Source organism: Anguilla rostrata, chromosome 18 (assembly GCF_018555375.3).
Source record: "Anguilla rostrata isolate EN2019 chromosome 18, ASM1855537v3, whole genome shotgun sequence".
Lineage (NCBI taxonomy): Eukaryota > Metazoa > Chordata > Actinopteri > Anguilliformes > Anguillidae > Anguilla > Anguilla rostrata.
Genome location: NC_057950.1, coordinates 12,945,831 through 12,972,959, shown reverse-complemented (window position 1 = coordinate 12,972,959; position 27,129 = coordinate 12,945,831). Strand labels below are relative to the sequence as shown.

The 27,129-nt window shown below is 45.9% G+C and overlaps 2 protein-coding genes across 3 annotated transcripts in view; both read left to right on the top strand.

Moving 5' to 3' along the window:
* epas1b (endothelial PAS domain protein 1b) overlaps nucleotides 1-9,006 on the top strand; it is a 39,376-nt gene extending 30,370 nt beyond the window's left edge. The window contains exons 7-15 of one of the 2 annotated variants that reach the window (XM_064318205.1): nucleotides 1,240-1,346; nucleotides 3,859-4,006; nucleotides 4,455-4,672; nucleotides 5,577-5,764; nucleotides 6,124-6,237; nucleotides 7,114-7,574; nucleotides 7,790-7,916; nucleotides 8,063-8,168; nucleotides 8,473-9,006. In XM_064318205.1, coding sequence (XP_064174275.1) covers nucleotides 1,240-1,346; nucleotides 3,859-4,006; nucleotides 4,455-4,672; nucleotides 5,577-5,764; nucleotides 6,124-6,237; nucleotides 7,114-7,574; nucleotides 7,790-7,916; nucleotides 8,063-8,168; nucleotides 8,473-8,756 — 1,753 coding nt within the window. In that variant the 3' untranslated portion in view covers nucleotides 8,757-9,006. Of the gene's footprint in view, nucleotides 1-1,239; nucleotides 1,347-3,858; nucleotides 4,007-4,454; nucleotides 4,673-5,573; nucleotides 5,765-6,123; nucleotides 6,238-7,113; nucleotides 7,575-7,789; nucleotides 7,917-8,062; nucleotides 8,169-8,472 lie in introns of both variants that reach the window. The other variant, XM_064318204.1, reaches the window with a different exon arrangement.
* A 17,764-nt stretch (nucleotides 9,007-26,770) lies between these two features.
* rhoq (ras homolog family member Q) overlaps nucleotides 26,771-27,129 on the top strand; it is a 30,000-nt gene continuing 29,641 nt past the window's right edge. Inside the window, exon 1 of the mRNA XM_064318046.1 lies at nucleotides 26,771-26,926. Coding sequence (XP_064174116.1) covers nucleotides 26,825-26,926 — 102 coding nt within the window. The 5' untranslated portion in view covers nucleotides 26,771-26,824. The remainder of the gene's footprint in view (nucleotides 26,927-27,129) is intronic.

The window sequence follows — 27,129 nt, the reverse complement described above, 5'->3', positions numbered from 1 at the left end:
CTCCTTGCCCCCTCCAGGTGCAGGATGAGGGCAGGCATGGTCCAGGCACTCAGGCCAGATGACTTCAATGAAAGGTGGCTGTTACACTGAGAGAGAGGCTCAGCCCAGGCCCAGTTCTGTAGCTCCCTGATACATGAAAACTCACTGTGTTCATGGCTATGAATAACTGTCACATAATGAGTATTGTACCTTATCGGACCTGTGCTTTGTAGTTGTTCCAGTGACCTTCAGTATGCTCTTATTGTATGTCACTTTGGATAAAAGCATCTGCCAAATAAATGTAATGTAGTGTAAGAAATCCCTTTAACTAGTTGCCTGGGACATTTTAGCTAAACTGTATAGAGGGTGATTTTTATGACTATAATTCCAAAGAAGTGGATTGTTCTCAAATCTACTTTTAATTGTGTGAGAATGAGTGGGGGACACACTCCAGTCCCCCGCTGGTAATAGTACTGTAAATGTGATGGCTGTTGATAGACTTCCTGGAGGCAGAGAGGGCTGTAGTTCTGGACCAGTTCTCGTTTCAGTGACACTTGGCAAGGTAGACACCATCGCAAATAACTAACTGTCCTCGTGACAAGCAAGTGAGATTTATCTTTCCTGGAAAGAGGGCTAAATATTATCTCATTTTTAGAAACCGAGGAGCCGGTATGTCAACTGCCAAAACCAGCAGGAGCAGGTTAAATGTGTCATGATTGCATGACTGAACTTGAGTCATTTTCTTTTTTCTTCTTTTTTTTCTTCAGCACATAAATCCCCTCATGCTTGTCAATGCAGTGAAGAACATGGCTGCCTGCAGCGTTATTGCTTTCTGTCAGCGTGTGTGGCTGCCTGTGTGTTTAAGACTGTCGACAGTATCCATGTCAACAATGGTGTGGATATATGTCTCTGACTTAAAGACTTTGTGCATATACAGTTAAATACAAAAGTATTGGGACAGTAACATCATTTTTGTTGTTTTGGCTCTACTCCAATGCTTTGGATTTGAAATAAAACAGTGAATGTGAGGTTAAAGTGCAGACTGTCAGCTGTGTTGTATTTACATCCTTATTTTGTGTACAACAAAAATTGTATCACTGTCCCAATACTTTTGTATTTAACTGTATGTCTATGAGTTAAAGACTGTATGCATATACAGTATGTCTGTGAGTTTATGATGAGATCATGTGTGTGCCTATGTATCCGGCTGTGCATGTGTACGTGTGCCTATGACTTATAGACTGCCTGTGTGTGTTACAGGGTGCATGAGCTGATGGGGTACAGCCCGGAGGATCTGCTGGGCCGGTCCGTGTATGATTTCTACCACGCGCTGGACTCAGAAAGTGTGACCAAGAGCCATCAGAACTGTGAGTGTGTGGGCCCCCTGCTCCCCTCTCCCAGAGCCTTATCTTACCAGACCATCAGGCGACACCTTCTCTTAACGCACATTCAGACCAGATCAGTCCACTTCGGACCGATCATCCACTTCAGACTGGGTCAGCCCCCTTCCCCCTACACACACACACACACACACATACATACACATACACGCGCCACACACCCACACGCACAAGCAGACACACACACGCGTACACGCGCCACACATACGCGCGCCACACACACACACACACGTGCACACACATACACACGCCACACACACATGCACATACACAGACACGGGCCGCACACACACACGCGCGGGCACACACACGCACCACACACACACACACACACACACACAGATAGACACATATTTCTGGTCATGGCACCTGTCTAGTTTGGATCCTGTTCAAATCACAGCAGATCTTAGGGATGAGGGATATTTTGCAGCAGCTGACCCCCCCCCCCCCCCATCTCATTGTGCTGATCACATGACATTGGGTGTCAGAAACTATTTCAGCACTCGTGGTTCTGTCCAGCCTGTTAATTACCCACGTGCAAGGAGCCTAATTAACACCCGTCCATGAGCCCCTAAGCCAGCAAGCACATGGAAGAAAGGAACAAAAACGCAAAAAAAAGCTAAATAAAATGAAAGAGAGAGAAGGAGGAGGGAGTGAGTGAGACAGAGGGAGCGAGAGCGCATGATCCGATTAGAATCTCTGAATCCTAGAGGGACAAAACCGTGAGGATTAATTCAGGTGCTTTGGTGCGGTTCCCAAGGTTTACCGTTACACTGACGTGGCGGAGCTAGAGCAAGGCTGCTTCAGGTGCCACTCTGCCCAGGGTACCAGACCCAGAGTAGTGTGCTGGGCCCTCAGCTCTCTGGGCTGGGGACTAAGCCACTGACCCCTTTTTCCTTTTATTTCATAACGCCATGAATCCCTCTTTGTTTTTCATTTAATTAAAAGGCACGGAGTACTCTGTGGAGCCCTCTCAGCAGTATACTGGGTTTCTGTCTGCTCGCTGCTGTCTGCGATTATGTTCAGCCACCTCCAGGGCTTTCATATTTCATGTCACCTATTCTCTCTCATTCCCCCTTTCATTCTGTCTCACTCTCATTCTCTCACTCTCTTTCGTTTTCTGTTTGTCCCTCTCATTCTCTCTATCTGTAATTCTCATTTGCTCTCATTCTCTCACTCTCATTCTCTCTCTTTTTTTGTTTGTCCCTCTCATTCTCTCTATCTGTCATTCTCCATCTCTCTCATTCTCATTCTCTCTCATTCTGTCTGTCCCTCATTCTCCATCACTCTCATTCTCTCTCATTCTTTCATTCTCTCTCTCGTTCCCTCTCATTCTCCCCCCCCCTCTCTCTCTCACTCTCCCTCTCCTGTGTCTGTTTGTCTCTCTCTTCTTCTCACTGAGTCCATGTAAATTGGGCTGAGGTTCATCATCTGTTGAGCGTCCGTTGGCTGACTTAGTGGGCGCAGAGACGCGCCCCACTCTGACGCTCCGCACTGCACCCCCCGCGCCGCGTGCCCACAAGGCCCCTTCTGCCAAATCGCATTTCGGAACGCGCGTATGATTTATGAATACAATTCAAAAGGAGCCTTATTAGATTGTTTGTGCTGCGCAGAGCCTCGGCCTGCATTAAGACATCCTGAATCCCATTACGGATGACCTGCCCAGGGACAGATAACCAGCCTGCATCTGGTAGGGGAGGCGTGTGGCTGCTGTGGTCCAGGTGTCCCTTCCATAGCAACCCCCCGCCTCAGATTAGGGGTTAATGAGGCTTTCAAGGGAGATGGCTTCTCTCCGAGATGACATCTACAAATAATTAGGATCTTTTCTTCTGTGTCTTGTGAAAAAAAAAAAACAAAGAAAGGAGAGAAAGATTATTTACCAGAACGATGTCTTGTGTTCTTGTTTTCTGTTTGTTTTAAGAGCGTGCGTTCATGTGTGTTTTGTGGGCTCATGTGTATATGTGTCTGTATGCAGTGTGCATGTGTGTTTTGTGGGCTCACATGTGTCTGTTTGCAAGTTTGTGTGTGCATTTCTGTGTGTGTGTGTGTGTGTGTGTTTGTCTGTTGGTGCATGCGAGTGTTAAGTACTGCATGTTAAGGAGTGGTAGGGGTTAGTGATAGGTTAGTGTTAGGTCACCTCTCACTGCAGTATAACAGTAGGCAATGCCCATAAATGAGCCCATCCAGATGTTCCCAGGAACCCCTTGTGAACTGCTTGTGGTGGGATTTAAACCTCTGTTGAGAGGATTCTCATTGGATAAAAGGTCAGTTCTGTTAAGAAGAGATGGACCAGACACAACATGTAATGGACACACTCAGGAGCCTGTATGTCCTGTTTACTTGACCCTGGCTGACCGTCAGGTCACACTGAGCTCACCTTAGTCCTGTTGCTGTTCCACACACACACACACACACACCTCTCAGTGCCTGACCGTGGCCCATGTGTGAGGCTCTCTCTCTCTGTCTCTCGCTCTCCCAGTGTGCACCAAGGGCCAGGCTGTGAGCGGACTGTACCGCATGCTGGCGAAGCACGGCGGCTACGTGTGGGTGGAGACTCAGGGCACCGTCATCTACAACAGCCGCAACTCCCAGCCTCAGTGCATCGTGTGCATCAACTACGTCCTGAGGTAGGTCAGAGGTCAGAGGTTGATGCTTGGGGCTGTGATGGAGGGAGAAAGCCATATAATGGCAGCAATACATGATGTATGTATGAATAAACCAAGATCTGTGGTCCCAAAGTGTTTGTAATGGAATCTTAGGGTTGAGAAATACTATTGTACATTCTGGGTATTTTACAGTAATAGTCAACAGTGAATTCTTTTGAAAAAAGTTTGTGTGGCTGTGATTTAATGGATTTAATGGAATTCCCTCTGTCTCTTTCTCTCTCCAACCTTCTGTCTCTTCCTCTCTTTTCACTGCTCTCTTCTCACCCTCTGTTCTTCTCCCTCCCTTTCTTCCCCTTTTTCTTCCTGTCTCTCTGTATCCTTCCCGTTCCTTTCCCCTCCCTCTCTCCTTGGGTCCCTATTTCCTACCCTGTTTCTCTCGTTCTCTCCCTCCTCACCCCTCCCTCTGCAGTGACATTGAAGACAAGTCAATGATACTGTCCATGGATCAGACGGAGTCGCTGTTCAGGCCCCACCGCATGCTGGGGATGAACGGCCTGTTCAGGCAGGTCGGGGCCGCCTCACAGAGCGAGGCGAGCAACCTGCTCTTCACCAAGCTGAAGGAGGAGCCCGAGGAGCTGGCCCAGCTCGCCCCGACCCCCGGGGACAGCATCATCGCCCTGGACTTCGGTCAGAGCCCCCCCTCTGTTCCCTTCAGCCGTACTTCCTGTCACCTGATCTTCGGCGTGACTCCGCCCCACTGCTCTCCTTTCCCCAAATGCCATTGCTGAACTCGGGATTATGGGTCGTTCGATGTGCTGTGGCTGCATTACTAACGCACTCTCATGCTCACGCATGCGCAGACACGCAAGCTTTTGCTCAGCTGATCAGCAGAAAATCTGTAGCTTAAGCTACTGTATATTCATGCTTTATGGCATGCATCAGTCTGTTTCAAAGGGATGACGATAAATAATAAGTCATAATAATAAGGGATACGGTTACATGCAAAAGTGTTGTGACAGTAAGTCAATTTTTGTTGTTTTGGTTCTGTAGTCCAGCACATTGGATTTTAAATTAAACGATGAATGTGAGGTCTAAGTGCTGACTGTCAGCTTTACATGCATATTGGGTGATACGTGTAGGAATTTTGCTTTGACAAGCAGATGTACTTTGTTAAACGTTTTGTTGGTACTTTGTAATAACTTGGTAAAAAATAAAATATAATCTTACATTAAAAATATGAATGCAAATCATCCATGGTGTTTTAATTATTTAATATATTGTGTGACTGAAGTTTGAAAGGTTTACACCACTAACAGCAGAATATCAGCATGCCAACACTGGATTCCAAATCCAGAGTGGATCCAGGAATCAAAACTTCACTTCCCATGACACCTTCCTCTTCCTTTGATTTTTATTCCTATCTTCTAAAATTTCAGTGCCTTAATTGAAAGGGCGTCAGTGGCATTTTGACAGTAATTGTTGACAGTGTCTGCATAACCATTGTTGTGCTGAACCTGTTTTTTGTGTGTGTGTGTGTCTGTGTGTGTGTGCGTGTGTGCGTGTGCATTTGTGTGTGTCCCTCGTCTAGCAGGAGGACCACCGTTTAAAGAGCAGTACGCCAAGGTGTCCTCTATGCCCCCTCCGGCCAGCAGTCCCTGGGCCAATGAGGCGTCCAAGGCCAACCCTGCCAGCGAGATGCCCAAAATGGCCGCCACCTTCTCAGTGCCCCAGGCTCCACCCCCTGGCAGTTCCACACCCAGTCTGAGCAGTTGTTCCACAGTATGTTCTCCTTCTGTCCTCATCTTTTTACATCCTTTTCTCGGTCCCTTCTCTGTACCTCACGTTCTCCTCTTCTCTTTCTCCCTTTTTTATTTATTTCCCAAAATCCTGAACCTGCTATTTGCCATCAGCTGTTTAAACAGTCCAGATAGATATTATATGAATAGAGAGCCAGTTTGGACACATTGGACTGCAAGACTGGGGGGTTTGGGGTGGGGGGTGTAGTTGTATGTAACACCCACCCTGAAAGCAAAGGCAGTGGACTGCCTATGCACTGTGAGGATGAACAGGATGTGGAGAATGGTCCGTCAATGCAGAGCCTCTCAGCTGGTGCCTGTCCCCTGTCTTTGCCTCCACAGCCCAGCAGCCCAGGGGACTACTACAGCTCCGTGGACAACGACCTGAAGGTGGAGCTCACAGAGAAGCTGTTCGCATTGGACACCCGTGAGCCTAAGAGCCCATGCACCTCTAAGGTCTGTTTATTAGAGGGAGAGTGAGCCCTGGCTTGCATTCTTCACATGTGCTTGACTGCTGATTGGACACTCTCTGGCTGATCAGACAGACTGACTGCTATCAGAACACTGACTGTGCTTGACTGCTGATTGGACACTCTCTGGCTGATCAGACAGACTGACTGCTATCAGAACACTGACTGTGCTTGACTGCTGATTGGACACTCCCTGGCTGATCAGACAGACTGACTGCTATCAGAATACGGACTGTGCTTGACTGCTGATTGCTGCTTGACTCACGGGGTCTGGCTGTTGACTGAACTCACTCTCTGATGTGTAATTAGGTGCTCTCATTCCTGACATGTGACTGAACACACCCCCTTGCGATCGCTTGCTGGACAGACGGATCAGTCTCTGGCTTCCTATTTGGGCAGACAGATTTATTATAATTTATTGGTTTATTGTTCATGCGGCCTACGCACTTCTCAGCTGACTGGCACACCCCCAGTGGATTCAGTGGCTGATTGGGAAGCTTCATGTAGGGCTGGCTCCTGATTGGCTGGTTTCTTAGGGCCACTGCACTCAGAATCACACACTCGCTCATTCTGGCTCATTAACAGGGAAACAGTGTCCGTCTGTTTAGTGAACACAAGGGCTGGAATCCAATCAAAACAGTCACGCACCCCACAGATAATCATTCATTGTGAATCCCCCATTGTGGCTGGAGTATTAACCATAGGTAGGATATTTTATGTCCTAGGAAACATGGATATTAACATTTAAGCAAATTAATAAAAGTAAAAAATGTATAATTTCTTTACAAAACTTGGTCAAAGGGTAATTTCTTTTCCCTGCTAATAGGAAATTCATGAGAGTGACATTTTTGTTGTAACCCAGATGGACCTCAGTGATCTGGACCTGGAGACCCTGGCCCCCTACATCCCCATGGACGGGGAGGACTTCCAGCTCAACCCAATCTGCCAGGAGGAGCCCCTGGCTGAGGCACCCAACACCCAGCACAGCTTCAGCAACGTAGCCAGCCTGTTCCAGCCGCTGGCCTCCCCCCCGCCCAGCCACCTCCACCCGCCCATCCAGGCCATGAGCGACAAGAGGACTCCAAACTCCGCCTCGCTGGAGCCCCGCCCCAACCTGCCCTACCCCTGCACCGTGGCGATGCCACCCTACCACAGCCTGGCCAGCACCCCCCTGTCCTCCATGGGCGGACGTCAGAGCTTACAGTGGCCCCCCGACCCCTCTTTACGCCAGTCCTCTTCAAAAAGGGGCATGGGTGACCCCATGGCCGGCGGCCAAGTGTGCCAAAATCTTCCCTCTCAGCGCCTTGCCCTCCACAAGCAAAGGTAGCCTGACAATTCTTTAATATTCTTTTAATAATCTTTTATCAGTACTGCACTGTATCATGACAGTACAGTCTCCCATAATCCCGTAATGACCTGAATGGGTCAGCAGAACACTAAAAAGTACTTAATTCATTCAATAATAAATTCATTCAGAACTGGACCTCCAGTTTTGTTTGAGCATTGTTTCACAGTTAATGATGAGGTTTATTCTACAGATCCATGGAGAACTTTGTCCAGGCGCACAGAGACATGAGTCCAGCCCGGATTGCTCTGGCTAACAGCTTCAAGCGCAAGAGACAGCTTGAGTTTGAGGACCAGCGTGCCTTCACACAAATGAGTCTGGTGAGCTCATCTTTCCCACGATGCACCCGGCAGCGACTGTGTCCTTTGTCCTGTCGCAATCTACTCCCACAGGTTTTCTCTCACATTTGTTTTCTTGTGTGAACTGTGCTATTTTTCAAACCTGTGTGTGTGTGTGTGTGTCACAGGAGGAGGCGCCCCACGGCAAGCCCTCAGAGATGATGTGGAAGCGGATGAGGAATGAGAGCTGTGCTTTTGCAGACAGGAAGTGCCTGAGCACCGGTGCTCTCACAGGTACGGTGGCCTCACAGAGACGTGCATTTACTGGGGGGGAAAAAAAACAAACAAACATTCAGGGGCTTAAGTTCAGCTGTTGCATCACCGTGCAATTGACCTTTAAACTGAGTGCTCCGGCTGCTGATTGCTGGCAGGGGCAATGGGCACTGTGCCCTTGAGCTACTGAGAACACACAAGGCTGAGCACAGTTATATAACATGACAAATCTGGCTCCTTCCAGCCCTTTGGGCCCAATAACAGAGTTGACACAGCAGAGGCACAGTAATGATGGGGGTCTTCCTCACTCCCTCCCCTCCCCCAGATAAATTTGCGGGCATGCAAGGTGGCGTAGACCAGTGCCTCAGCCCTCTGCAGCAGCGCAGGAAAAGCCAGTACCTTGGAGCCATGAGCGCAGAGCCCAAAAAAATGTTTCTGGGACAGAGCTATGCTTCCGGCTACCGAGAGTACAGCATGTTGCCCTCTCCTAAAATGGAAGGTGAGAGACACCCCCCCCTCCCTAAGATCCACACACACACACACACACAAACACACATACCCACATACACACACGCACACACAACAGGTCATGACATTTACAACTGGTGACTACCATGTGTGCAGGTATGACATGTGACGGTGAGCTGTACAGCCTTTTGCAGTGTGTGTGCATGACTGTGTGTGTGTGTATTCCAGTGCGCCTTGATACAAAGTAGCTTTTTTATTGGTCACAAATAATTTTTTTCTCCAATTTTTTGTCAAACTGTTATTACTCGAGTGATCTTATCAGCATGCTGAATTGGTGTGATTTCATTTGGAGGAATGAAATTGAGCTGAATTGATATTGTTAGGTATTGAGCTGAACTGATATCGTAAGGTTTTTAGCTGAATTGATATAAGGTTTTGAGCAGAATTGGTATCATAAGGTTTTGAGCTATATACTGATATTGTAAATTTCTGAGCTGAATTGATATCGTAAGGTATTGAGCTGAATTGATATCATAAGATACTGAGCTGAATTGATATCGTGAGGTTCTGAGCTGAATTGATATCATAAGGTACTGAGCTGAATTGATATCATAAGGTAGTAATCCATGTCTCCCACAGGCATGGAGTCCCCGTGGCCCTCCCACGAGTCTGTCTGCCGGAGCTGATGGCCCCTCGTTCGAGGTCAACATCTCGCCAGGCAGCCTGACCTGCTGAGGTGGACTGCGAGAGCTTGACCAAGCCACGCTCAGGCAGCCGCACCTGCCAGGGTGTGACTCTGGAGCCTTGGACCAAGCCACTTAGGCCCAGCCAGGCGACGGCCAGCCACGCCCTGGTCCATAAGCTAGCCGCCCTACGTGCATGTATCCTAAAACAAGAGCCACTTCTGCTCTGTTTTGTTGTCTTTATTTTTCTAAATTATATTCGTACTGTACATCTTTCTCTCGTTTTTTTTTTCTTTTGCAGTTAGACTATTTCCAATATTAACCCAAGTTTTTTTTTGTTTTAACCTTTTCAGTGCATCCTGACACTGTTCTACTACTCACCCCAAATCCCTGCCTTCATCCAACAAACCCCTGACCTGAATGTTACCACTTCAGTCACTTTTCTGGTTCTCTCTGCCTGTCTCTCGCTGTCATAGATTCAACACATTTAACGTTAAGGTTTGTTTTTAAGCTCCAGACTGGAGCACACACGAGTAGACAGTCTGCTTTTGTTTGATCTACTGTAAAACTATTTTATCTATTTTGAATAAAGGATTAGCTTTTTTCTTTGGGAAAATCCTCGCTGTTTTTCTCGCTCCTCCCTCTCTTGTGCGCTTACATCCTGCCCTCTTTCGCCTGTCTCTCTTTTGCCTTCTCGCTTTCCTTCCGGTGCCCTGGCCTGATGGAATTGGCATGGATGGTGGTGATACCTTTTAGGCTGTCGCTGTGTAAATCTGCCGCTCCCCTTTCTGACTTTGTTCTCTCCGTAAGCACTTTGTAGGGATGTTGAATGACGTCATGTCTCACGTAGTCCTGGCAGTCACTAGTCCCACGCTACCAGCCTTTAAAAGGATACTTACGCCAAGGATCACACGTCAAGACTACAGCCTGCCGTAGGGCTCCGCCCCTTTTTAACCCTTCGCCACATCACGGCACAGCTTCTTCATGAACATTGGAAGCTGCTCTTGCCTTTCTTTCTCTCTCTGTTTCTCTCTTCTTTTTTCAACCATTGTTGTCTAACTGCTTTGTGTGGTGGCCACCGCAGTCACAGATATATATATACACAGACATATGTATTCAGTGTAAGAAGCTCTAGAATTTCTATGATATTGTCTACAATAGTGTTTAGTATTCATGTGCCTTGGTACTTTGCCTTATCTACGCAGTAGATTCATTGGATTCTTGTTATCTTTTGATGTTTGACGAGTGGATATTTTGTTTCCAAAGTGCTGGTTTCTCTTTGTGTTTTAAGTTGCCTCCTTCAGAGTATATGCAAAACATTCATAACCGTGACATCACGCCAATGCTGTCAAATGCTCTACATAAAAATAAATTTTAAAAACTGTTGAAAGATGAAAACATATACCTTGTGTGTCCCACTTTTGACATGTAGCAGTTTCTATGTTTTAAATGACAAATGACACGCAAAAATTAAAAATATCACTTGCAAAAATATTTTAAAAAGTGATGGTGCTTCATAGATATATCCAACTGTGTTTTTTTTTTTTTTTAAATAAACAATTTTATAAAGTTTCTGGGATACACTTTCATTAACACTGTATTTTGTTTTTATGTGCTGACGTTGTCTTTAAAGTTGCTTTGATGAGGTTTAAGCATTTCCCCGTTTCCCCGTTAAATCCTTTAAGTGTACAGTTTATTGTTAATAGGAATTCTCTGTAGCTTTAGAGTCTTAAAGCATCGAATGAAGAGCAGCACCGCTCCTAAGCCATGATGAAATAAGCAGCAGTTAACAGGCAGAAAACCCAGAATAACAGATCAGCTATCTGCACAATCCCTCGCATTTCCCTTAGAATAGTCCTTGGCGTCAAGCCATGGAGAAGTTTTAGCAGTTTGACATTCATAAAAGGTTGAAGGCAAATGTTTAGCATGGCGTCCCGCTGCACGCACCAATCGCTATGCTTGGGGACGTGTAAATCAAATGTTGGTTCAAAGACTGGGATAATGATTAATGTGAGGACAAGATTAAGGAGATTACCAAAAACCTCAAGCAAGTCATAAAAATGATCTACTCGCTGAAAATGAGGAGTGCCTTTCAATTGCCAGTGTCTTGTCTTATTAGAATTGTGCACAAGTTGGCAAATCAGAGTGAATTTTTTGGGACACCTGTGGCCCAGCTGTGACCTGTGAGAATGAGGCCTAGAGGCTACCTGCTCAGCCAGCCCACTGATGCAGAGCTTCAGAGCTTCCCCCGGGCTCACCAGCTCCTCACAGTCACCCGACTAATCCACCTCCACTCCCACCAGAACTTCACATACGTTTAGACAAGGCTCCGAAAAAAAGAACAGACGTGTAATCAAAATGGGACAGGGATTGCTCCAAAATGGAAGTGCAATAAAATTATTTTTTGTCCCGTGTTTATTTTATTGAACTCCAAGGTTCACTGCATTAATTTGTCAAAGTACTTCGTTTGAGAAATAATCATTAATCACCCCCCCCCCCATGCTCAGTCTTATTAAGGTGATATCTGCGATGATTGATTCCTATATCATCCTGGAAACCACTCAACATGGATATTCCTCTTGAAGTACATTTATGTAAGTACACATGTAGTATGTTTGTCAAGCTGTGTTTTCCTATCTCTTGAGTTTGAAAAGATGGTCGCATGAAGAATCTCCAGTCAAAAGCCTCATTTAGAAAAAGGCATCGATATAAAAATGGCTGCCTCTTTGAACAGATTTGGTAGGGTGGACTGTACAAGAAATGAGATTTGTTTATCCATGGTGCTGTAAGTGGGAAGAGATGAAGGAAGTTGACACATTACAACTAAAGGAAGGCTGCTTGCAAGTTTTAGTTGTAGTTCCTGTGACACTTTAATGATTCAAACTAAATGAAATAATATCGATCGTGAACACAGGTTTATCTCTGAGCACCTACCGCTTTCCTCAACCTTAAAGACAATTTCAGCATTCTGCTAAGTATAATGAGGGTCATTGTTTATTTCTTGGCACATTTTCTGCTTTCATTCATTTTATGTTGTGAAGCCTTTAAAAATACAACAACTGATATGATGAATATTTTAACATACATTATTATTATTATTATTGTTATTATGATTATTATTATTATTATTGTTATTATTATTATTATGGGAACTTTAACCCAATAAGAAGTTGTATTTCTGCACTGATACCTATTAAAGCATACTGATCTTACTCTTCTTGGGTCCTGTGTGTTATAATCACCTGTATACCTGTACTGTAAAACTGCAGAATAATGATACATTCATCTTGGGTTATTTATAGAAAATAAAGCCTGCTCTTTTTTTAACAACACTCAGACCTAATGGATGTGCTCCATCTTTTGTTGTGTTTCCAGTGGTGACATCATACACACAAACACAAAAACAGACAAATTATTTGAAAAAGATGGTGTGAGATAGGGAGAGTAGGAGGGAGGGAGTGGAATGGGGACAGACATGAGAAAGACATGGTGAGATATGTTTGTCTTAATGCTTCAGTGCTCAGTAAGAATGTGATGTGGAGAACACTGTAACCTGATTCTGAAAGGCACGAGCAGGATAAGTGGGGTTTTTTTGCATCTCACATCAGGACCACACAAGGTTCACCTGTCCCCTCAAGGTTCAGGGCCTCAGTTTGGCAGCACCTGTCTCTACTCTACCAAGGCCAAAGCCTCCAAGCACATCCTTATCACATGAACACATGCATGTAGGCACACATACACACTCTGTTTCTCACATGTGCACACACACACACATGCATGCCATGCACACACACACACACACACACACGGTTAAACACTTTCACTCACGTGAATATATTCTCACACAAATATACATACACACACACATAACACTGAGTAGATAACAAATACGGGTTTGAACATCTGAGTAACCCAAATGTTAACCTTCCATGTAGGTTTCTCACTTTAGTTATATGATGTATAAGTGCCCTAAGGCTACATGACAATTTGTTAATTTAACTGAAGGCAAGAATACAGAGGAAAATTTTATGCTACGCTTGACGTAATGGTTGTCAATCATAACTTGTCATGACTGTGTCAAATGGAGTGGGTAGACATGTTCAAGGTTGAAATATGTACTCAATGTCCACTAGTCCCATGTGTAGTGAAATAGCCCATAGCTCAGAATTGAATATTTCCTGTTTCGGTTCTGACAGTGGCTCGAAGTCCCACAAGGGGATTTAAAATAGGAGGCAGCACCACCTAAGGATTTTTTCTGTGATTAAAGCATTGTTGGCCTACCAACCAGGGACATGATCAGTGCTGACTATTTGTGATGTCATATATGGAACCTTCAGTTTGTTCTAATCCTATTGAACTCTCAGCGAGAGAACCACCGTGTTACTGAGAGAGCGAGTGATTTAGTGAGTGAGTGAGTGAGTGAGTGAGCGAATAACTGACAGAGTGAATGAGTGAGCACTGTAACAGACTGCAGCAGAAACTCATGAACATTTACACAGTACGCATGCACACACACGCCTGTGACAGGGGATCCTATGAGAGGTTCGTTGCCCCTGGGGGCAATAGTGAAACTTGCCAAAAGTAACTGCTGGAGAGGTCATGGAACATTGTACCACTGAAAGAATATTAATTGAAGGAACATTCCAGAACATTCCCCATGTGCAAAGACTACATCTGTGGCAGAAATCAACTGTCAGTGCCAAAACACTCACGATATCCATAAAAGGTATAATGCTAGATTTAACTGAGTGCGGCATTCAGATTAACTTTCAGATAAGTGAAATGAGTGAGCATTATTGAAAAGAAGATTCAAAATAATAATAATATGGATAATACATATATAAAGCTAATTACCTTCCTTTCAAAATTTAAGAGATCAAATGTTCTGCTTATTTTACCAACAACACGCTCATATCATCCAGTACCAGCCTTTTTCCCTCACAAAGTTGAAGTTTCATATTTTCATGCATGAAATTGGGTGCGTGTTACTATATATAAAAAGCTTTATAGGAATTAGGGAGATGACCTAAACTTCAAGCGCAAGGTAATTTGGCAGCTACCGGAGGAGGGGTGGAATCTCGGCGCGTCCGCCCATCCCGCCACAACCCCATGGGCCAGGCTTTTTCCTGCCACTGGCACTCTCACAAAGAAGCCAGGAACCCTTTCATTCTGTGGGGAGGGGCTGGCGGCGGGCCTACCCAAACCAGCGCTCCTCCGTGCCTGCTGTTGTTGACGGCGCTGTTTTTGTTTTTCCACATGATGCGCTTCCCTCCCGGTCCCTGACACGCAGACGCAAGTTCCGCCAGGCGGGGATCGTTCAGGTCGGCTGGTTTCAAGGGACCCGGCATCCAAGGGCCCCGAGGATCGTTCAGATCGGCTGGTTTCAAGAGACCCGGCATCCAAGGGCCTCAAGGTCTGTTTGTCCAGTTATTGTTTGTTTGTTATCTGGACAAAAACATGTCGTCAATTCAGGAGCCCCTCCTGTACCACTGGGCAGCCATCGGTCACCTCTGCATCCCAAATAAAACCTTGCCCACTTCCAACTCCACCCCCCCCCCACCCCCATCCATAATGGATCCAAGAATATTTAGGAACTGCATACCCAGTTACTTTTTCCCTTGAATTCTGGTTCTGACCAGGGTTCACTGTTATTAGTCCTGCAATTAATGCTATCTGCCCTTGATTCTGTAATCTGTTCTCTTGTAATAGGTGGTGGACGATGGGAAACTGAGTCTTATGCACTCTAGAGGGGTGTAAAAAAACCCCAAAAAGAAACAATAAGAATATCAGCACATAAGCTAAAAGATCTATCTAATTTGTTGCGTTGAAAGTTCCAAAGAGCCGCACTGATCACCTTGTGCAAGGGACCCTCTTGGTTTGGAAATACTAAGAACGAGAGAAATTAGAACTGTCTCCCTGGCATCAAGCCAAAACCGAACTGATGAGAGAGAAAAAAACACTCATTATGTTCCATTCATCCTGGAATCTAGCATACGTGGGAAAAATAAACACTGGAAAAATGAAATGAAATAAACAGAGCCATAGAATCCATTAAAGCCCTTCTTTTCCTTTCCAGCTCCCACCCGGTGGGAATTGCTTTCAAGCCGGCATCGGCGATGCCACCGTTTCTGATCGTTTCTGGCTGTCAGACGAGACTAAACAGGGCCGCCTGGGCTCTGAAGCCCAGCATCTGGTCCCAGACAAACACAGACCGGCCCTTTGTGAGCCTTTTCCTTCCTAAATCTGACGCATCGTCACCAAAACCTGGCCCACAATGCCATTCGCGCCCAACTACAAAGCTGGCCTCCCTTCTTTCATTCAATTCAAAACTTGTTGTTTCCCATCAGAAAGAAAACACGGTTAAAATAGAAGGAACTGGCGGCCAGCTTCCTCTGAATTAAGGTTTTTCCCAGTAAACTGTGTTTCGTTAAGTGCGATATTTTAATACCGCGAGGCTATGCCATTTCATACGGGCAGACTGATCTCAAAATTTCTCCAAAGACCACACAAAAAGGCCAGCAAACACAGAGGTATGTGTGTGCCCTGCCAAAAGTGCTAAAATAATTTCAGAAGTGGGGAGCCCAAACATGGAAACAAGCTCACATCAGCAGCCCTGACAAACTGTCAACTAGACAGGACAAGCTGTCAACCCAATGAATTACAGGAAAAAGTACTGCTGCAGAATACATTTTTGTGCAGATTGCCTTTTATGTAGTCATTTGTAATGCAACATAATGAAATTGTATTTGAAAGGGAAATGACAAATGCCTTCTTCCTCCATCCCCTCAACATGGCCATCTGCTTCACCAGCACTTGTGAGCAGTGTGTGAGATCACATTGTCTGCTCAAGGGTCTAACAGTCATAATCTTGGCTCCTGGGTAATTGGTTTAATATTCATTTAGGATTTAGAAGACCCATATTGTCTGAATTACATTTGGAACAAGCTGTCTGAGTGGGCCACAGCTCCTCCGCACAAAATGTCTACAATAAAAACAAACAAAAAATTAATAAATAAATAAATCAAGCGCTGCCTTTTTTCCCAGCTGGCTTCCATTGAGTTTCCAGTCACTGTTTCGCAATAATTTCCACTCTCAGCTTTCGCAGGAAAAAAGGCCGGAGGTGAAGTGGACAGAGGTGTGAGCCATTTGCTTGAGAACTGACGTGGAACCTCGAACCAAAGTGAGTTGTGCATCACCTGCGTCACACCCCTGCCGTCAGGTGGAACAAGGCAATGGTCACGCGCTATTGACTCCTGCCAGCGATGATGCCACAGACTGAGGTCATAAATTCAGCCGAAAAAGTGAAATTCCTGCCCTTCGTAACACTGCGGCTACTGTTTTACTCGCGTCTGCATTTGGGCACATTTACAACCCGGCTTAAATTAAACCTTGCCACATGCTATTCTTCACTCTCTTCAGAATGTTTTTTCGATATCATGCCTGAAAGAATCAGTGTTTTCTCAGTATTTTCACTTTTAGATGTACAAGAAAATGCAGGGAGTATTTTTTATAATGGCTGTCTATAATACTCAAGGATATGACATGCCTCCATGCCTCCCCGCATACTAACAACCACTGCTTTCAAGGCAAATAATAGGCAAGGGCTTGAAATCCTTGAACTAAATGGAAAATCATCACAAAATGGCATCTGACCATTCCATTCGATATACCCACTGAAACCTCCAATGAGAAACCACCCATTGCAGCAGCTTCCAATAACCACAGACATTCTCCACCCAGCCAATCACTACACGTTTCTGCCACAGAGCACTCAGGGACTTTCAGGTCTAGCAGGTGTTTGTTAGAAGTCCATAGAGACAGACAGGACTAAACAGGGGCCTTCAGGAAGAGGAGTTAAAGCAGCTCGGTTTTGGTGTGAACGATCAGCAGAAAACGACTCTGTCCAGCTAACCAGTGACCCTGTGTTTGCCCGTGGCCATGTACCGATGCTGTTGTCTAGTATGTGCTAATGAGAGATGATGTCATGCTTCAGTCAGCCTCTCTGCTAATCAGCGTAATGAGGAAGGGGCAGAGGGACACTCTCCAGCTTTGTCCCAATCCCATGACCATTAGCACCTAATGATGTTAGGGTGCCTGGGGGGCTGTTCTGCACCGGCCGTGGGTGTGGGCGATCAATAAGCTCATCCCGCCTTTCCTTACCTCAGGGCACCACCTGGAGAGGCCGGAGTTACGTCACCCACAAAAACAGGGCAGAGAGAGGGGAGGCGGAGTTACGTCACCCACAAAAACAGGGCAGAGAGAGGGGAGGCGGAGTTACGTCACCCACAAAAACAGGGCAGAGAGAGGGGAGGCGGAGTTACGTCACCCACAAAAACAGGGCAGAGAGAGGGGAGGCGGAGTTACGTCACCCACAAAAACAGGGCAGAGAGAGGGGAGGCGGAGTTACGTCACCCACAAAAACAGGGCAGAGAGAGGGGAGGCGGAGTTACGTCACCCACAAAAACAGGGCAGAGAGAGGGGAGGCGGAGTTACGTCACCCACAAAAACAGGGCAGAGAGAGGAGGCGGAGTTATATCACCCACACCAATGTAAATGCTATGTGAAAAGTTGTGCAAGTCTCTCTGGATAAAAGCGTCAGCTAAATGCCTGTAATTTAATGCAATATACTGTGAAGTGTATTGTGAAACGTTCTTTGTAAAATGTACTATATAAACAAAAATAGAATTGATTGATGCAAAAAATAAAGGGGAAGATTGTGTGGACCCCTCTCCCGTAACTCCAACACCCATACTGGATTCTTCTAAAACGCAGAGAGGAATTTCTCCTCCACCTCTGACACCCAACAAAAGGGGGCCAAGCACACGTGGAGCTACACACCAGTGACCTGCCCCTGTAGCTCCATACGATGAAGCACAGTGTAGAAGCCTAATCACTGGCTCTCTCCATTAGCCTTACAATGGCAAGCTAGTTGGGACAATGGCCAGCTAAGACCAGCACACTTCCTGCCTCCATCTCCATCTAATTAACACGCAACTGTAAACTTAATGGGTGAGCGCCTCTCCCAGCACGCTGCCATGTGCCCTCCTGCCCCTGTGGGCCCCAAAGAGGCAACAGGCTCCCTCTCCCTCACCCCAACCCAGGGGGTGCGGGAGTGCTGCAGCCTACTGGGTAATGCGACCGCCCGAATGTGGCCTCCACACTCAATTCGTGCACGTACCCCACACTCAAAACCGTTCCTGGCAGACTTTGATTCTGGGGAAGTGGTGCAGGAGTAATCTAATAGGGACTTCACAGGCTGGAACAAACTGTGCGTGGAATGAAGCAATTAACGTTAAGTCATTCAACTGGAGTGCCATTAACATCAAGTCCCCTGTATTTCGTGTCAGCAGGAGGAAAACAGAGACCTCAGACAGCTCTAAATAGAGGCCTCTTCTTCTGCTTCCTCTTCCTCCTCTTCTGAATTGTGCCAGGTTTTTTAGGTTGACTTAAATCAGATCATTTTCAGTGACACCAGCTCTGCAGCAAGGGAAAGGTTAGTCTAAAATGTTTCCATGCTGATCGTTTCAGTGAAACAGCACCCTCAGTCCAAGGCCTCTGTCAGCCTCCATACTCCAGGACAGTTTGTTTATTTCCACAGAACAAATATTGCATTTTCTCACGACAGCTGTGGACTGCTGCCAGAGGAGGAACTCTCAGGGGATTTTTGTATGGTAGATACACTTTACACAAGGCAATTTTAGGCAAAGCTAATGAAATAAAATAAAATGATCATAAAAACAGGAGTATACCCAGTTTATCTGTGTTTAAGGAGCAATACGGCAAAACTTGGCAAGCCACGTTTTCTTTTTACTCATTTTTTCCCCCCATGCTGCCAGTGGGCCTTTTGCCCCCAAATCCTGAGAATGTTGTCTAGACTCCCTCACTGCTGCGGTCCGGCCCCTCTTTCGTCGTCGCCTCCACCCTGCCCACTTCTGTCGCCACCTGCCGCTCCCCACCATCGCCACCTGGCCCCACCCATCACCTGAGCTGCCCCCTCAGGATTGTCACTTAGCTGATCGACGTGAACAATGACTGACTGACCACGTTAGCCACAAAGCTACACTCAGAGCCAACCAGAGGAGGATGGGTTCCCCCTTTGAGCCAGATTCCAACCTTTTTCGGTTGCGTCCACTCATTGATGACGTAGTGACTGCTTGCAGAGCGCTTTACCAGCCACGGCACCAGCGAATGAGCGGATGTCAGCCACTAAAGCTCGGATTAAATTTAAACAGTACGTGAAGGCCAAACCTTAAAAGTGGGGCTTCAAACTGTTTTTTTCTGTCCGATGCCGCCAATGGCTACACGCGTGACTTCGATGTTTACGGAGAGAAACAGAAGTCACCAACTGAAAAGGGCTTTGAGCCATGATGCTGTCATCAACCTCCTGACTCCATACCTTGGAACAGGTTACCAGGTGTACCTTTACAATTGGTGCACCAGCACTGCTCTGTTACAGGAGCTGCACGGCATGCGGTTTGGAGCATGTGGCACCTGCAGGGACAACAGGACCGGGACAGGTTATCCTGTCACTAAGGTGAGCGACACGCCCAGGAATGCCAAGAGGGGTACAATAGAGTAGAGTGGGGTCAGATGCTGTACGTCAAAAGTAAGGACACAGGGGAGGTCCACATTCCACACGGTGTTCCAGCGGGACACCACTGTGAGAAATGTGCGAAAAGCAGATGGCACTTGGACCTCCTGTCGTATTGCCGTTCCAGTTTCAGTAAGGGACTACAACAGGTTTCATGGGAGGCGCGGACTTGTCTCATGCCCTGCTGAAATACCACACCATCAGACAGATGGTCAAGTGGTCCAAGGCCCTGATGTTCCACTTTATTGATATTGTGGTGGTGAATGGATTCCTGCTGCATAAGGAGTTTGCTGCACAGAAGAAGTCCAGACCCCTCTTTCTCAAGCGCTTCCGGGAACTGTTAACAGAGCAGTTGGCCAACTTTAAACCTGGAAGGGCGTATGCTGCCGCTCCTGCTCCTGTGTCAACACCTGTTTGAGCTCCCTCTGCGTCTCCTGCTGCAGTCGGTGTGTCCCCAGCTCCCTCTGCACCTGCTTCACCAGTCTGGGCTCCTCCTGTTGCCTTGCCTGCTGCTGCTGGTGCTTCTGGTCCTGCTGCTGTCTGTGTGTCCCCAGCTCCCTCTGCACCTGCTGCACCAGTCGCTGCTCCTCCTGTTCCCTTGCCTGCTGCTGCCAGTGCTGCTGCCGGTCCTGCTGGTGCTTCTAGTTCTGCTGCTGCCAGTGCTGCTGCTGCTGGTCCTGCTGCTGCTGCTGCAAGTGCTGCTGCTGGTCCTGCTGCTGCTGCTGCCAGTGCTGCTGCTGGTGCTGCTGGTCCTGCTGCTGCCAGTGCTGAGGGTCCAGCTGGTGGATTCAGTTGCCTTCCCCTCCCCATCTGTGACCCTAACTGAGTGGATCGCTCCCATAAGGTAACCGCAAAGAGGTGGCGATGCGTTCACTGCGCTGGTGAGCATAATCTAACCCCCTGGAAACGCTCCCAGTGCAATGAATCCCTCTGTCTGATCGTGGGCCGGAACTGCTTTCAAGCACGGCACACAGACAGGGCACAGAAGCCGCAGCAACCCCACTCCTCCACTCCTGTATTCTGATCCCTTGCATTTTTTATATTATTTAAAGTCAGAAATGCAGCAAAGATTGCAGTAACATGATCACATACCAAACCCCAAAATTCAACGTATACATTTACCAAAAGAAAATAGGGGGAAAAAACTTCTTTGTTTCTCCACTTCATATCAAAAGGAATGACAGTAATTACCATACATTCTGTCTTCTTTAAATATAAGGTTCATGTATTTTTTCATACATTCCTACATACTGCATGTCTTCTCTATATATCTTATTTGAGCAGTAAATTTACAAAGTATTTTTTAATACGTCTTGCTGGCAAGGCATGCTATGAGAAGATACTGGTATTCATAGTCATATGCACCACACACATACTCAGAAGCAGGATAAAGCACCCACTATTCAATGAAAAATAAACACTACTTTAATTTTCATAAAACACTTCTCATTAAGAGATTTACTGGCAAATGGACGCGTGGGACGAATGTACATAATTTAACTAACAGTTTTCTGTTAACATTGTTGCACGTAAACTGGGGAGGAGAGGAAGTTCCCACGATGCAATATGTGTTTATTGCCATTCTTTTTGTTCAAAATTTTATTCGATTAAAGTGTGCGATGGAGTCATGAACACACATCCACTAATTGTTCCACAAGGGAGCAGTGCGCACAGATAAATTATGTAAGCGCTACCTTCTGACTGGCTTCCCGGGATTAACCCAGAGCCTGTAGGCCAGGAAGAGGCTGAAAATAACCGACGCATGCTTATATTCCACCAGCGTAAAATCAACATGGCCACTCATCTTCAGAAGGAAGGAGGATTTCCCTTCTGAGCTCAATCTAAATAAATGTAATTAAATGGTGGCGCCGTGGATTCAGAGTCTTTATCGTTTGTCAGAGTGAGGCCAGAAAGAAAAACTGCGGGCCATTATGTGTCATTATGTAACCGGTGGCCTAGTTGACTTCGGAGAGGAACACAGAGTCTCAAACGGAGAACAGATTGGCTCTCAGAGGCATCGTCTGGGGCAGGCTGCAGACGCATCTCAAACTGTCTGCGGTTTCCGTCCCATATGAAAATACAAACGAAGAATTTTCCATCCAAACCCCAAAGGTTAAAAATAAGACGTCTGCCAAGCGACGTATGTGTTGCCGGTGGTTAGTGTGTGTGTGTGTGTGGGGGGGTGGGGGGGGGGCGTTGAAGGGTCGGGGGACGGGGGCCAGTGGTCGGATGCTGAGGGACTGCTTTCAGCCTTGCGTCTCAGGCAGAAAGCCCATCAGAGATAACTACTATTGTGAAAGGCACCTCAAAACATGACTGGATGTAGTACAAGCAAATATGTGCCATAGACACCTCATTTTTTATTGATATGAATTTTTGCTATGGATTTTTACAAAGGTGATGGCAAAATGCTTACCATTACTGTTACTATTAATGTTTACTATTCTGCAGTGTTATTTAGGTTTTTAGTACCGGTATAAATATATCTCAATGTTCACAAATTTACTAAAAAGCATGGCACATGGCTAAAAAAAGTGTGTGTTTGTCCATGTGTGTGAGAGAGAGAGAGACTGTGTGAGAGTGTCAGTGACACTGCATGCCAATAAGCGAGGAACTGAAACTCGGTCTGTGGCATTCTGGATGAGTTGGTTTCAGAACGCAGAGCGGAACACGATGCTCGCCTGATTTATGGGGAGGGGAGGGGTACAGGCAGGTACGCAGCTCCTGCAGGCTGCAGATGTGAGCCTCGGCAGGGTTCGAACGGAGCCGATCCTGGATTCTGCCAACATCTCTGTCGCCTCAGCAACCCATCTGGGGTCTCAGTGTTTCCTGTTGGGGGGGGGGGGGGGGGGGGGGGGGTCATTTGACCTCCTGGCCTGAAGCATCCCGTGACCCAGTGCGCAGCGTAGCGCTGGCAGGCTGCTCTGAGCGCCAAAAACAGTGCGATCAGACTGAAACCACGGCGACCGCAGCTTCCGGCTTGCACCACACAAGGGGAGCTTTCTCGTGGGAACCTTTTCAACTCTTTACCTCTCACACTTACAAGTGTGCTCACTTCTCTGTCTCGGTCACAGTCTGTCTGCCTGTGTGTGTGTGTGTGTGCATGTGTATGTGTGTGTATGTTTGTGTGAAAGAGCAAAGAGAAAGAGAGATAAACCACTTCCACTGCTGATATTAGCAAACACACGGCCCCCTTGGGCCTCTTGTTCCGAAAGTAACGTGAAGATTTCCACAACGTTGAGGACTAACAGACAGGCCTGAGAAGAGAAGTGGCAGCTAGATGATCTGTCGCTAGACCAAACCAACCACAGGACCTGACAGCCATGTTCTGTACAGCCTAATTGGGGCCAGCAGGGCCTAAATCGCGCTGCGCTGTGATTTGTCATCACGCGATCTGTACAGCCACAGCAGAGTATGACCTCTGAACTCTGCTACAGTACGGTCACAAAGGGCTTGGCCCTCTCCCACAACACTGCTGTATAGAGGGTCCTCTAGTCCACTGATCTTTAATTCCTGGTCCTGGCAGGCCACAGGATCTGCTGGTTTTTTGTTGTTAATTGATCAATTAAAGCAGGCGATTACACGGGTAACTCGCCTCACCTGGTTTCTTGGGTCTGAATTGGTTGCTGATATCAAAGCGAAACCAAACCATAAAAACCAGCAGAGCCTGCGGCCTGCCAGGACCAGGGAGGAAGATCACTGCTCTAGTCACTTAGGCACTCCTGCTTTGCCAGCATAAGGCAGTGTGCCGCCTCACACTGCAATGGTTATCAGGCTCACTGGAAAAAACTGCAGCAGGGGCTGCTAGACAGACTGCACCCCCTGAGTTAATGGAGGAACTTGTGCTAATGGAACAGGCTAGCAGTTGTGATTGAGTAATACAGATTGTGGGGGGAAAAGGGATATATAGTTGTTAAAACAGAGCTTAGTTCTGAGCAATCTATTTTAAAGTGAAGACATAGTGAGAGGCTCCAGAGCAGGGGGCTTCAACTACATTTTTTTTTTTCTGGGGACAGACAATTATTTTAGATGGTGTATTTTCGGCCAGTCACTTCCCACTTACTAATCAACAAATAAAAGATAAAAGGGAAGCTGAACTAGAAAAAATTAATGGCTTCATTATTCGTCATCTTGTATACAGTTGCTGCAAACGCATTATGATTGTTTGTCTCCCTTTACCATAAACTGTATCTGCTCCAAGAGCAAGGGCATCGAAGGGTCCCTATTCCTATGATAGTTTATGTAAATTAATTTTCCAGAACGCTGTCTTTCAATAAAAGAAAAAACACGTGAGTAACAGTACATTCGCGATGACATTCTAAGTACCCAAAGTGTGTTACAATTTTGCAGGAACTTCTTTCGTAGCACAGCAGCTGGTAAAACACCACTAACGGCTCTGTTGAAAACTTGCAGACAGATCTCTGTGATATACGTAGCTACCGCACAGCAGGAGCATTTGATACAGTAGCCAGTTGGCTCCACCTGGTGGACGAACGGCATCATTGCTACAAGCAGGCTTATAAAGGACAGCATTGCAAATAATTTGCCTACTTTATCTGGCAGCTCTACATCATCACCACACAAAGGTATGGAATTGTGTCATTAATGTCTTTCCATAGAGTGGCATGGTGATGGAGTGGGTAGCACTGTTATCTCACAGCAAGTGGTTTGACCTTTCTGTGCGGAGTTTGCATGTTCTCCCCGTGCCCGCATGGGTTTCCCCAACCCTGAGTGTGTGAGTGAATGGTGGGTGTGCCCTGTGATGGACTGGCAAACTGTCCATGGAGTATTCCTGCCTTTTGCCCAAAGCATGCTGGGATAGGCTCTAGCACCACCCGGGACCCTGACCAGGAATAAGTGGGTACAGGAGATGGACGGATGGATGCCTTTCCCTTGGCTTTCCATAACTAACTTAATGCACACATTCACACAACTGCATGATTCCATACTCAATTTCCATAGCTTTAAAACTATCAGTTTAAACAGTTTTGCTATGAGCATGTTTAGTAACGGTATCTAGGAATGTGAACCGAATAACCACAAAAATGAAAAGGCAATTTCAGACTTTCCTTTAGCTGTTTGAAGTGTGAAACCTGAAAAGAATACTACTCAATTCCACTGAACACTACCGCCAAAGAAATCAATGACATGCAGTATTCCATTGTGGTCAAAAGATGGCACTCTACTCCCACAGTTTTCTACTAATTGTGACCCTTGAAACCTACTATAATTCACAGTCCTTATCTGAGGGTCCCTACAATTCCAGCGTGTTCGTGTGTACACGCTTGTGCGTGCACGATTTATATTTGTTTATTTATATTGGTAGTAGCAATGTTTGCAGTAACAAAATACAGGTACACTTGTTCTCTCATCTACGTAAACAAATGAAAAACTCGTACTTGAAGAGAAAATTAGAATTAAGTGTGCACTGAACAAAAGTAATTTCGAATTAATCTCACATTCACATTTTATACCAATTTATTCCGCTCCGATTTTGATAGGACCTTAAAGTATGCAGACTCTTGTTCTTTTGTAGAACAAGAGTCTGACTCAAAACCACTGACAGGACTAGATATCATTTAGAAAAATGTTTTCCCCCAATCAGTCAGTTATTATTGAATGTATTGCTAATTGTCACGCATTTCAAATAAGAAGATTTTAATGACAGGCAGCCTTGTCGGACACTTTCCGGATACTGCGCACAGCTAAAACTTGCAGGAACTCTGAAACTCGATTAACTGTAAACGACAAATAGACCTGCACGTCCTTGTGACCCGTGCGCGATAAGCGTAATCAAACAAGCTAATTTAAGAAGCAACCTCGACAGAAGGGTCTGGCTATTCGGGCTTGATATAACTGTAAGGCGACAAAGAAAACATAATTAAAGTTAGTGTACGTGATGTATATTTCCCCTACCTTTCTCCAGCCTCGCATGTCCGTTTTTTGCGTATACTAAATTCCCATACACCTCCAGAAGAAGACATCGTTCAAACCAAGATTTATTTTGAATCGTAATTTCCATTATACTTCTCGCACTCCTCAGCAACAAACCAACTAACAGGACTGACGAATGACGCCTAGGTTGTGAAAACCAGTTCTAGTAGGTTATGCCTTAACTTTAGCCTGCCTCTTGCCTCCAGCAGATCCGCCTGTACGTGCATCACTGTTCGATTAGTCATCGTGAATGCGTGCGTACAGTCACATAGGCCTAGGCTCGCGACTTGTATGCACGAGACGCTGTATGCGTAAACCTGATCCAGAAATGGAAACACTGCTGAACAGTGCGCTGAGGGTAATAATAGCAATACGCAACAAGGCTGGGTGACAGTATCATAATGATCAATGAGTGCATAATTTTTCTTGTCTGTGTATCATTATCACAGGTAGATTAGGGTACTTATTGTAGTGACATTTCTTTATGCATTTATCACAAATTACAGGATGAGTACTCTATTTTTACCGCACAAGAAAAAATCCGGCACACATTTCAATTGTCTCAAGGGGCATTTTAAAAGGCTGAAAGGCGTATTTTCACTCCTCCACTGATGTCAAGGAAGACGTTAAACGGCCTCTGGTGGTCTGACCTGAATTTCTTCTGTGCGTCTCTCAGATATGGTGGAACATTAATTACGAAGCATGCGGTAAGGTGTCATGTACACACAATGCGGACTTGAGGTGGTGCCTTTGTTACCCAGGGGATGATGATCAATAGGGAACTGTCAACTTAGTGCGACGTAACGCACAGGGGTGGACCAGTGATGCTGGCAATGCCAGCTGGAAATGTATGGTTGACAAAGGTGCAAGGTCTTGAGTTCTGTTTTAAATAATTATATAGAGCTCTCCCAAACCGAGAGAGCGATAGAGAGAAAGAAAGAGAGAGAGTCGGAGGCGTGCAGTCGGGGCGTTGTCTCGTGGACAGAGAGCACAGAGCTCATATGGGCTACTTCTTTCATCTTTGGATCCGACTTGGTCGCTTTAGAGTTAACTCTTCACCCCTGGCTGTAACTCTAACGGTAGCTACCTCAGTTTTATATTCGGTAAGCGTGCTTTGTTAAGGTTTTTTTTTTTTTTTTTTTTTACAGGTTTACATTTTAAATTCGTTTTAAAATGTTTACATGTTTACATTTTAAAATGTAATCTTTGATTAACTGATTTAATTAATAATTTCCGTTTTATTAAAAACGTTTAAATGGACGCAAAAGTCAAAGTATCTCTCTCTCGCTCTAACTCAGTAATTATA